At 56.0% G+C, this 12,201-nt stretch overlaps 2 protein-coding genes across 2 annotated transcripts; one reads left to right on the forward strand and one right to left on the reverse strand.

The window, feature by feature from the left end:
• Positions 1-955: 955 nt before the first annotated feature.
• Positions 956-1,285, reverse strand: LOC141932807 (beta-keratin-related protein). The gene has a single exon (XM_074846925.1). It carries the CDS (start codon positions 1,283-1,285, stop codon positions 956-958), a length of 330 nt encoding a protein of 109 aa, XP_074703026.1.
• A 4,752-nt stretch (positions 1,286-6,037) lies between these two features.
• LOC141932815 (beta-keratin-related protein) lies at positions 6,038-6,367 on the forward strand. Its single transcript, XM_074846937.1, has one exon. It carries the CDS (start codon positions 6,038-6,040, stop codon positions 6,365-6,367), a length of 330 nt encoding a protein of 109 aa, XP_074703038.1.
• Positions 6,368-12,201: the final 5,834 nt, after the last annotated feature.

Raw genomic sequence — 12,201 nt, forward strand, 5'->3', positions numbered from 1 at the left:
GGTCACTCTGAATAGTTTCTCCAGCCCCAGCCCACCCCATGGGCCTGTAATTGTGGAGATAGTTGAACAAGGAGAGACTGGCAGATTCAGTGTTGCCTCCGCGTCAGGAGCCCATGGCAGCAGGGAGCAATGGCCTGGGAAACGCAATGCTCTGCCAAGCTCCTTCCTCAGAGCGCTGGCACTGCATGAGGCAGATGTGAAAAATTCCTGGGATTCGCTTTCTGGGTTCTTAACAAAGGCTTTTCTAACAAAGCAGCCAGGGCCACCACTGCCTCTCATTAATGCAGCAGCCTGTTGAGTCTCTGCTGTAATCAATGCAGCACAGGGACATCCAACAGAAAATTCGGGCTCCCTCCATGCTTTGTGCTGTGGCTTTCGAGGTGTGCCGATGAGTAATGGGGCTCCTTCCAGAAGAGCTGAAGAGCTCTCCCCCCCGCCAAGCTGGCCTTGTCTCCATTGTTATAGGCTGTCAGGGGCGAAACCCGGCAGCTATGGAAAAATCCGTAGCTGTAGCAAGGGAGGAACTCTCTTGGACAGTCCGCTGGTTGGGACTGGAGAAGAAGGGAGAATGAAACACGGCTCTCTAGCAAAACTGTGATGCCCAATGTCTTTAATGAGAAAATCAAAGGAAAATGGAAAAGGCGAGAGCTGAAGCAATGCATGTTGGAGGCCGAGAAAAGCTCAGAGAAGTGCTGCCGTCGGAAGGAAAACCTCCACGCCAGGCATGCTTCCTGTGCAACTCCCCCTCAAGGCTCTGGCAGTCACGTATGCTCTAGACGCATTGCTACGGAAGGAAGGTGGAGGTGTTTGATGGGGAGCGTAAGGTAAAGCAGAGCAAGAGGGGGAAAGAGAGAGGCTTCCTTGGGAAGAGACGGAAGGCCGCTCCCTCGGGGCTGGCTCCTGGACTTTCCTCGAGGCCCCTGGTGCTCCATCACGGGCAAGCGATCCACGGGCTTCAGCATAAGAGATTGCCCCGTCCCAGAGGCCCGCAGAGCCCGCGGCCCAGACCGGACCACCCAAAGCCGCCCAGCCCCAGGGAGCCCCCAGAAGCGATGGGCACACTGGCAGCGCTGAGGGAGCTCCCCACGGCAGCCGACGCGGTGGATCCCACGGCTGTGCTCTGAGGGAAGGAGCTGAGGATTGGGCCCGGCAGCGTCACCATCACTGGCGAGGGCTGGATCGCAACGCTGGAGTCGGCGCACCGGATGACGCAGGGCTCGTTGCAGCTGTTGGCAAGCGGGGTTGGGCCGCAGGTGGCTGGCAGGCACGGGCTGTAGCACGACATGTCTTGCAGAGGGAGGCGACCCTGCAAGACCGGGAGGGAGCAGAGGGCATTAGCTGTCGGGCCCTTTCAGACCCCCAGCTTGGCTCCTCCGAGAACAAACCAGTGGCTGGCCAGGGCCACATCTCCCTGGGAAGTTCCTTTGCATGCCAAGAGTGACCAAGGCCGGTCGCTGTGCCATGCATGGGGGAGGAAGCACCTGGTGACCCCTTGGACGGTACTGGTCGTGCAGCCTCAGATTTCAGCAGAGCCACTGCTACAAAAGAGCCCAAATGACTCCCTCTCAGGAGGGAAGAAAGCTTTCCCTCTTCCCTCGCCAGCTCACCTCCCAGAAGAGGGAAGCACAGTGTATTTTCAAGCCTGGACCACGTATCAGAAGGACCCCGCACAGAAGGGAAGCAGTCCCGTTGACAGAAATCCTGCCAGCACGAAGAGAAGCAGTGAGTTCAGACTTACCAGGTTCAATGTGGAGAGCAAGGGAAGAGACGTGGATGGAAGGGCTTGGAGTGGCCCGGGCTTTTTATATGGTGAGCCAGCGCCTCGGGAGACCTGGAACACACCTTCTTTGTGAAGCACGTTAACAAACAGCAATTTGAGGCTTGCAAAGCACAGCCCACAGATGAAGAACTTGTCCCTTTCATCTGAAAGGCCCGGCCTGTGTTTCCCTATTGGGTGAGAGCGCAGTGATGCATTAGTTGCTGGCTCCTCAAAGCAACGGTCATTTGAGGTCCCATGCCACTTCCCAGGGAAGGGTTTCAGTAGCTCCAGGCCCTGTGTGTGGGTTGTGCACATCCTTGCTGGGGAACGTGAGTACCACTCTCAGTCTGGGCTTCAGGCGTGGAGCACTCGTGATGAAGGCCACTCACGTGGGTCTCCTGTTGAAGGGCTGAGGCTGACCCTGAGAAACACAAGGCCTTGCACGGCCATGGGAGGGCTCAGCAATGAGCTAAGGCCCGGTGTGACTGTTTCTCCTTCTCAGAATTCTCATTCTCAAAGTGGGTAGTCAGCCCCAAGGACGCAAGGTCACAGGGGCTGAGGAGGAAACTCATAGGCATTTGACTGAGGGTGCATTTTGCTTTCGGTCACCTTGCCAGCCCTGGAAAGGACAAGTGCTCTTGTGGCTGCAGTTCAAAGCAGAAGGCATGTTGCGGAGCAAGGATGGGCCTGTGCTGTCCGCTTCCTGCCCTCAGGTGTTACCACGCGCCTGCTGTGGCAGGTGGATGCACGTGCCCTCTGCTGCTGCCTCAGCTTTGCTTGGGCACAGCAAATGCCAGGCTCCTCATGTGGTAGAGGAATGCCTCCCCAGCCTTCCCGCATCTGGCAGTGGAGGCAGGATGGCAGGCCAAGGAGGAGAGCAGCCCAGCGATGGCCCTCGCTGCCTGCTGTAGCAGAGCTGTGACGGGCTGTGTCATGCTCCTGTCTGGTGACAAAGGAGGCTACGTGAGGAGCAGAGTGTCTGTCCTGGTGCCTGCTCCTGTTTGCATAACCTCTCAGTTGCCACAAGGCAGAGCAGAGAGGCGGGAGCAGCAGGGCTGTAGCCAACTTCTCTGCTTACCCACCGCGGCCTTTGGCATTTGCTGGTGCTCATCAGTAGTTTGAGCGCTCATCCATTAGTGCACCGGCCGGGAACAGAGCAGCCACAGGGCAGGGCGTCCCATGCAGGGAGTTTCCCTCAGGGCTGGTCCCTGCTGGCATCTTCCCCTGCAGAGTTTGCTGTGGGCAACCCGTGCCCCTTCTGTGGGGATGGGCCACGTCTCTGAGGGCCAATCTCAGGGCTTTGGGGGGCTGGAAGATATAGGCAACCACTTCCCTGCTCTTCAGCTGAGGACACGCTGGGGACCGAGTGCCTCGCAACTTCCTCAGAGAGCCTCAGAGCCTTTCAGGAGGGAGCATCACTGGCTGCTTTGTCAGTGCACTTCCAGTTCCACCTGGAAGAGGCACGGGTGGCTGCCGCCCACCCTGGTGCCATGCTGACTGCTGGGACCTGTTTCTGCCTGTCCGGAGTGAGCACGTTTCCACTGTGAGCTGTGGCACTGGGTCTCCCGTCCCATCAGGATGGCACAACAGCCCCAGAGCATGGCCCTGCTGCAAGCGACGGCAGAAGTGAGTCAGAGCCATCAACGTTTTGCAGGAGAAGACAACATCCCCCTTCTAAGACCCTTTCCCCAAACGGTACGGCCGCCCGGGTGAGAGCGTGGCCCATCTGCCCAAGCAGCACGGGCAGGCAGAGGCTTTTTCCAGGCAGCTCTCAGGGCTGGCAACACACGCCTGGCCTTTGAGCTCCCGCCACACCTCTCCGGACAGGCAAGGTCTCCTCTGTGTCTCGTAGGGTAGCAGGGAGCACCATCTGCTGCCACTCAGAGGCTGCAGCCTCAGTCTGGTGGTCTGTCACACCGGTCCATCAAAGAAGCAGGCTCCCCAGGCCCTGGACACTTACGGGCGGAAACTTTCCTCGGTTTGGACCGTGCTCCAGAAACGTCTGGGAGTGGGAACGTCAGGGCACGTCCGTGCTGTCCTTCCCTTGGCTGCCATTTCACCAAGGAGGATTTCACCCAGGATTTCAAGGAGTCACCAAGTGGTTGGGCAAGATGCTAACAGCCATGACAACACTGTACACAAAGCTGCATTTCTGCAGGAACGTGGACACGAGGTTGCACCTAGGGTCCTGGGCAGGTCTGAATCCATTTCCCCCGGATTCCCTGATGCCAGTGCATGGATGATGTGCACCGAGGTGGAGCTGAGGTCTCTCGCAGTGCCTCAGCACTATTTGGTGACTCACAGGTGACTCCAAGGTGGTCTGCTGGTGCCACCTTGCAATTAAAGGGCCCCGAATGTGCCAATCCATCCCTGAGCCAGGGAAAACAAGCCAGACCCTCTGGGTCAGTGACCTGAACAAGCCAGCAGGCAATGATGCAAAGGTGAGTGTTGTTTGGGAAGACTGTGCCGAAGCAAACAGGTCCACTTGGTGATGGCTCGCTTTCAGGCCTGAGTCAGCAGGCTCCTTCATCGCTCTCCAGGGCCGTTGTTTCTCCTCAGGAGAGTAATGAGTAAAGTCCTGGCAGGCAAGGCAAGGGCTCTGCAGTTCCCAGAGAACTGGCCTTTCCTGACTGAGGACAACAGCTGAACTGCTGGGCCCCCTTTGCATGGTGTGCATCACCGAGGCCCGAGGGGAGCAGACATCTGCCACCGAGTACCCTGAGCCACTCCAGCAATGGCCTCCGTGTCCCCATCCCTGCACACAATGGGGTTTTGGTCCAGAGTGCAGGACGGCCTTGTTTGACCATGACCTTCCAAACACTCTGGGGATCTGAGTCTCCTCCATTCTCTGTCCCCCAGTAGAACAGCCATCCTGCAGAGGCTTGGCTGGGCTCCGAGCAACTCCATAGGCGGCAGGCACTGGTGTTGTTCAGGGTCAGTGTCAACCCGTCAAAGAGAGACCCTTCTGAGTGGCCTTCAGGCGTGCCCCACAGGAAAATTCCTATCTAAGTGGGGCCACGTTCCCCAGGAAGGGCAGGACGTGTACATCACCTACTCATGGCCTGAATCTGCTGCAAGGCTTCACCAGCTACTGGAACGAGACCTCAAAGGAGCGTTGGTCTGGGGAAGAAACATAATTGCTATCAACAAAATCACGTCAGTGCTACCCAGGATGAAAAGGGAGGCACGCATTTCAGGCAACGGAGGCATGTCTTTCATCTACCAGCATAGGTGTGAGAAGTCCAAATTGCTGTTTCTCAACATGCTTCATGTTTGTGGCATTTTTCAGCTCCCCCGGGGCTCTGGGCCGCAGTATAAAAGCATGCCCAACTGCCAGCTCCTCTGTCGTCTCCTCGTGCCTTCCCCTGCTCTCTGAAGTTGGTAAGTGTCAGTTCATTTTGCCTCTTGTCTCCTCGGTTGGCAGGACAGATTTTGTGGAGAGGGCTGTATCCGCAGTTCAGCAATGCTCCTTTTGCACTGTTGGCATGACGAGAAGCTTCCACAGGAGAGCTAGTCCCACCATAGACGTCTTCTTCCGTAGTGGCTGCTGTCTTCAGGAGCCCTGTTGCGTTTTACTCAGACATGTCCCCTCCTGAAAGATGTGGGTGAGAGGAGCCTGACCTGACAAGACGAGGGGTCTTGAGGGTGGGGGCAGGGAGAAGGAGACCCGTTTGTCTGAGTGAACAAATTGATGCTTGTACAAGGGCTGATGGATGATCAGGAAGTACAGAGCCCGATGCCAGGAAGAGGGAGCCTCTTGGTGTGCAGTAGAAAATCGTTCCCTGACCAAGGCCACAGCACCAAGGCTACGCTCCACCCGTCTGGAAAACCTGGCATCCATTTCCTCACGGCGGGAGGGGGCTTACTGAGGATTCTCTCTGGGGCACCTTCCCTACCAAATTTCCAGGGCTGAGCAGAAGGAGTGTTGTGAAATATCCTCACAGCCTGCAGACATCCCCTTGGTAATGGAGTCACCGGAGGTAGCAGAGGGCCTCCATGGGGCAGGCATGCCTGGGCGTGGCAAGGCCAGCTGAGGTATAGGCTGCGAGGGAGCTTGACTTGGACAGGGGAAGCTTCATTATGTTTTGACGGACCCTCTCGGATCACCCTTCAATTACTAGCAAATACCCAATGCAGACCCCATCCCAAATCTCTATCCGCTGAGCGGCCAGCCACTGGTTTGTTCTCGGAGGAGCCAAGCTGGGGGTCTGAAAGGGCCCGACAGCTAATGCCCTCTGCTCCCTCCCGGTCTTGCAGGGTCGCCTCCCTCTGCAAGACATGTCGTGCTACAGCCCGTGCCTGCCAGCCACCTGCGGCCCAACCCCGCTTGCCAACAGCTGCAACGAGCCCTGCGTCATCCGGTGCGCCGACTCCAGCGTTGCGATCCAGCCCTCGCCAGTGATGGTGACGCTGCCGGGCCCAATCCTCAGCTCCTTCCCTCAGAGCACAGCCGTGGGATCCACCGCGTCGGCTGCCGTGGGGAGCTCCCTCAGCGCTGCCAGTGTGCCCATCGCTTCTGGGGGCTCCCTGGGGCTGGGCGGCTTTGGGTGGTCCGGTCTGGGCCGCGGGCTCTGCGGGCCTCTGGGACGGGGCAATCTCTTATGCTGAAGCCCGTGGATCGCTTGCCCGTGATGGAGCACCAGGGGCCTCGAGGAAAGTCCAGGAGCCAGCCCCGAGGGAGCGGCCTTCCGTCTCTTCCCAAGGAAGCCTCTCTCTTTCCCCCTCTTGCTCTGCTTTACCTTACGCTCCCCATCAAACACCTCCACCTTCCTTCCGTAGCAATGCGTCTAGAGCATACGTGACTGCCAGAGCCTTGAGGGGGAGTTGCACAGGAAGCATGCCTGGCGTGGAGGTTTTCCTTCCGACGGCAGCACTTCTCTGAGCTTTTCTCGGCCTCCAACATGCATTGCTTCAGCTCTCGCCTTTTCCATTTTCCTTTGATTTTCTCATTAAAGACATTGGGCATCACAGCTTTGCTAGAGAGCCGTGTTTCATTCTCCCTTCTTCTCCAATCCCAACCAGCGGACTGTCCAAGAGAGTTCCTCCCTTGCTACAGCTACGGATTTTTCCATAGCTGCCGGGTTTCGCCCCTGACAGCCTATAACAATGGAGACAAGGCCAGCTTGGCAGGGGGGAGAGCTCTTCAGCTCTTCTGGAAGGAGCCCCATTACTCATCGGCACACCTCAAAAGCCACGACATAAAGCATGAAGGGAGCCGGAATTGCCACAGAATCATAGAATTGCCCCGACTGATAGGGACCCCCAAAGATCATCTAGCCCAACCTTTTGCAGGAAAGGGAGCCCAGATGAGATTATCTAGCGCCCTGTCCAATTGCATCTTGAAAACCTCCTGTCACCAGAATTCTACCACGTCCCTGGGGAGGTTGTTGTAGTGAATGATTGTTCTCACTGTAAAATATGTCTTCCTTGTATGAAGGCGAAACCTCTCCCGCTTGCTCCCTCTTCTCTCCGTGTGGCTCTTTGTTAAGAGGGAGTGTGCGTCGTCTTTGTAGCTGCCTTTAGATACTGGAAAACTGTGATGAGTGCAGGGGAAGAGCAGCACAGCACAGCACGAGACTCGGTATGGCGTGTTTGTGGGAGGAAGCAGAGGTGGGAGAAGGGAGGGTTCAGGGTGGTCTTGGGAGGAAGAAACGTGAGGAAACTAGAGGGAAGATGGGATAACATGGCTGTCCCTCAAGAACTACTTGCTGTTCAGGATGTTTGCCTGGACGTGCCCTGCTTCTGATCGGTGCAGCCTGTCCTGTCTTCTTCTTAAGCTCTATTCCTAGCGACTTTCCCTGGTGAGGGGCTCTCTGATCTGTGTGCATGTGTGCGTATGGAAGTCTAGGGGCCAGCAACTGGAGCCAAACCACAGGTGGCCGTGGTTCCGGTCTCAGTGGTGCCAGTCACTGGAGTGGGACCGGAGGTCGTCGGCACTGCTTGTCTGGGGTGCCGGCACCTGGACAGACCAGGGTGAGTGGAAATAATGTGCTGCCAGCAAGTGAAGCATGTGAGGGTATGCAAGTCAGTGTGTGACTGCTCTCAAGTATCAAGCCAGCTGAGGCAGCGAGTGGGTAAAGCGGCTTGGGAGCCACGTGTGGGTGTGTGCCCCTCAGGATGAGGTCACAGAGGGCGTTGGCTACAGGAGGCACCAGAGGGTCCTGGCCAACCACCAGAGACATCATAAGGCCATTTCGTGTCTGCGTGCATGTCTCTGGGGCCAAGAGAACCGGAGGAGCTGGCTGCCAGAACGACCAGGGTGTCAAGGTGTGCTGGTTTGGGGATAGAGGTAATTTTCTTCATAGTAGCTGGTATGGGGCTGCGTTTGGGGTTTGTGCTGAAAACGGTGTTGATAATAGAGAGGTGTTGTTGTCGTTGCTGAGCAGTGCTTACACAGAGTCCAGGCCTTTTCTGCCTCTCACACCAGCCCACCAGCCAGTAGGCTTGGGGGTGCACAAAAAGATGGCCGGGGTCACAACCGGGACAGCTGACCCCAACTGACCAAAGGGATATTCCATACCATATGACGTCACGCTCAGCACATAAATCTGTGGGAAGAAGAAGGAATGGAGGAGATGTTTGGAGTTATGGCGTTTGTCTTCCCAAGTAACCATGATGGAGGCCTGCTCTCCTGGAGACAGATACCTGCCTGTCGATGCAAGGAGTGAATGAATTCCTTGCTTTGTTCTTCTTGCGTGCGCGGCTTTTGCTTTATCTATTAATCTGTCTTTATCTCAACCCAGGACTTTTACCCTTCCGATCCCCTCCCCCATCGCACCGGTGCGGGCAGTGAGTGAGCGGCTGCGTGGTGTTTACTTGCCGCCTGGAGTGAAACCACACCACCAGGCCCACCGGAGCCAGGGACCAGCTACAGGGTGGACGGGGTGTCTCAGTCCAGCTGCTGGAGTGATCCACGTTGTACATGTGTGTAATATTGTCCCACTCACAGTCCTTCATCGTGATCAGCCAGAAGGGGACCTGGACGAGGCTCTCGGTGCCCTCTGTTGAGTGCTGTGTGTTCCTGCCTGGGTTGATCGGTGTGGTCGGCCATGTGTTATATGTGTCGTACACATGGATTTGTGTGTGTGTGTGCCTCCTGGGAGGCATGCTCAGCCTCGCTGATGTCTGGGCCAGGGGCCATGGAGCTGTGGCAGCCTGAGCCTGAGCTCTGCTGGGCTCCTGGGTTCAGCAGCCACTGAACAGAAAGGGATCCTTCTGGGCTCTCCAAACCGCCAAGCTCGCCTGTCGATGAGGAAGAGTTCTGCTCTGCTTCTCTTCTCTGAGGCTGGGGTGAGATGAATGCAGGTGAGATTACGGTGCCTATGAAGAAGCTGACCTCTCCACAGCAGGCAGCCCCTTTCTCATCTCCCACAGACTCTCCCCCTGGATTCAGACCCAACTGGGCTGTCAATGGCGGCAGTGGTCCCCTTTACCTGCCTCCCAGGCCTTAGGGATACGTGAGGCTGGCGGGGGGTTGGGTAGAGGGGTGGGGTCAGCAGCATTCTGAGCTCTGAGCCCCTTGGCCAAACCCCAGGCTCTTCTCCTCGCATCTTGCTTCCATGCAGCCACGTCCAGGTACGCTGCTCACAGGTGCTGAACTCCAGCAACCACAAGGCATCCTTGGAAGTGCAAAAGTACTGGGAAGTGCACCCAGAGGAGAGCAGGGTGGGGAGATCAAGGTGTCCATGGTCGTGGGGAAGAGATATCCCAAGGAGATGTCCAGGGATTGGGAAAGGGAGGCAGGTGGCCAGAGAGGCAGAAGTGCAAGTGTGTGTAAGAGAGGGGTGGTCGTGTGGGCAGGAAGAGGCTCCGGCCACCTCTGTGTCTTTCATAACCACGCAGGATCATTCCTGTCCTCTGACCCCTGCCAAGTCGCTCCTGACCACGCGATACAGCACATCTCTTGGTGGCATGGCTGGCTGCTGGCTACTCCTGCCTCCACACAGGTCTTCCCTGCTTTGTCACAAAACTGGTTAGGGGCTTGGTGTGTCTGAAATTTGAGGGGAGGCTGTGAGAGCTGGGATTCTTCCCATACCTGATGGAAGGGAATGAAGAGGGAGCCATAATCACTTCTCAGAAGTACCAACTGGCAGCACGAGTGGGAGTGGGCACAAATTGAAACACATGAAGTCCCAGCTCAAGGCAAGAAAACACTTCCTTACCATGAGGGGGGTCAAACAGCAGACCAGGTTGCCCAGAGAGGTTGTGGAGTCTCCATCCTTGGAGATACTCAAAACCCAGCTGGACGATGTCCTAAGCAACCAGCTCAAGCTGACCCTGCTGGAGCACTTGGCTGCCGCTGCCACCGCTCCTGCTGCTGCTTGTCCTGCTCTTGCTGCTGCTCCTGCCACTGCTGCTGCCACTGGTTCTGCCGCTGCTCCTGCTCTCGCTGCTCCTGTTCCTGCTCCTGCTGCAGCTCTAACCCATTCGTCGATAGTGGATACTATGACCAACGTTAGAGGGACCCTACCTCCAGCCACGTGGAGGACAGGAACAATCGAGTTTATTGGCCTGTGTGGATTCGATGGCTTGGCACATTCCACCCACAGCAGTATAAGGCTCTAGTGGACACTGGTGCCCAACGCACCCTGATGCCATCCCATTTTAAAGGGGCAGAAACCATTGGTATTTCAAGAGGGGTCTCAACAGCTGACTGTGTTGGAGGCCGAGGTGAGCCTAACTGCGAACGAGTGGCAAAAGCACCCCATCGTGACCGTCCCAGAAGCTCCATGCATTCTTGGTATAGATTATCTCAGGACAGGGTATTTTAAGGACCCAATCGGTGGGCTTTTGGTATAGCTGCCTTGGAGACAGAGGAAGTCAAACAGCTGTCTGCGTTGCCGGGTCTCTCAGAGGACCCCTCTGTTGTGGGATTGCTGAGGGTTGAAGAACAACGGGTGCCAATCGCTACTACAACAGTGCACCGACAACAATATCGCACCAGCCGAGACTCCGTAATTCCTGTCCATAACCTAGAGAGTCAAGGAGTGATCAACAAGACTCTCTCCCCCTCTAACAGCCCCATAGGGCCAGTGTGAAAGTCTAATGGAGAGTGGAGACTGACAGTAGACTATCGTGGCCTGAACGAAGTCACGCCACCGCTGAGCGCTGCCATACCGGACATGCTAGAGCTTCAATACGAACTAGAGTTGAAGGCAGCCAAGCATAGGCCACGACTGATATTGCTAAAGCATTCTTCTCCATCCCTCTGTCAGCATAGTGCAGGCCACAGTTTGCTTTCACCTGGAGGGGTGTCCAATGCACCTGCCAGTCAGCTGCCCCAGGGGCGGAATCACAGCCCCGCCATTTGCTGTGGACTGATCCAGCCTGCACTGGAAGAGGTTGAAGCCCTGGAACACCTGCGATGCCTTGATGACATCGTTGTAATGGGGTAATACAGCAGGAGAAGTTTTTGAGAAAGGAGAGAAAAGAGTCCAAATCCTTCTGAGAGCTGGTTTTGTCATAAAGCGGGGTAAGATCAAGGGACCTGCACAGGAGATTCAGTTTTTAGGAATAAAATGGCAAGATGGACATTGTCAGATTCCAATGGAGTTGACTGATAAAATAGCAGTTATGTCCCCGCAGACAAACCAAAGGAAACGCTAGCTTTCTTAGGCTTTGAGGGTTTCTGGAGACCCACTACGAGATATTGCTGCTCGGGTAGAGAACTTGGTTGTGAAAGTACGTCGTGTAGGTGCTCATGTACCCAAGAGCCAGGCCACTGAAGAACATCAGAAAGAGCAACAGGTGGATCAAGCTGCTAAGATTAAGGTGGCTCAAGTGGATCTGGACGGGCAACGTAAGGATGAAAAATTTATGGCTCGCCAGGCCCATGACTCCTCAGGCCCTCAGGGAAGGGATGCAACGTATAGATGGACTCGTGACCGAGAGGTGGACTTAACCATGGACACCACTGCACAGGTTATCCGTCCATGGATGTGAGACGTGTGCAATCAAGCAAGCCAAACGGTTAAAACCCCTTTGGCATGGAGGACGATGGTTAAAATCTAAATACGGGTTGGCCTGGCAGATTGATTATATCCCACTCACACAAACTCAGCATGGCAAAGGCTATGTGCTCACAGTGGTGGAAGCAGCCACCGGATGGTTGTAAACGTGTGCTGTGCCCCACGCCACTGCCCGGAACGCTATTTTAGGCCTTGAGAAGCAAGTCTTGTGGTGGCATGGCACCCCAGAGAGAATTGAATCAGATAATGGGACTCATTTCCAAAATAATCTCATAGACACTTAGGCCAAAGAACATGCCATTGAGTGGGTGTGTCACAGCCCCTCTCCTGCACCAGCCTCCGGGAAAACTGAGCGGTGCAATGGGTTGCTAAAAACTACAGAGAACAATGGGTGGTGGAACTTTCAAACACTGGTACATGCACTTAGCGAAATGCACCTGGTTAGTCAATACTAGAGGATCTGCCAACCAGTCT

Source organism: Strix aluco, chromosome 21 (assembly GCF_031877795.1).
Source record: "Strix aluco isolate bStrAlu1 chromosome 21, bStrAlu1.hap1, whole genome shotgun sequence".
NCBI lineage: Eukaryota > Metazoa > Chordata > Aves > Strigiformes > Strigidae > Strix > Strix aluco.

What these genes read in the sequence shown, in the direction of transcription:
- LOC141932807 (XM_074846925.1), bottom strand. Translation starts at nt 1,285, where the DNA reads ATGTCGTGCTACAGCCCGTGCCTGCCAGCCACCTGCGGCCCAACCCCG.
- LOC141932815 (XM_074846937.1), top strand. Translation starts at nt 6,038, where the DNA reads ATGTCGTGCTACAGCCCGTGCCTGCCAGCCACCTGCGGCCCAACCCCG.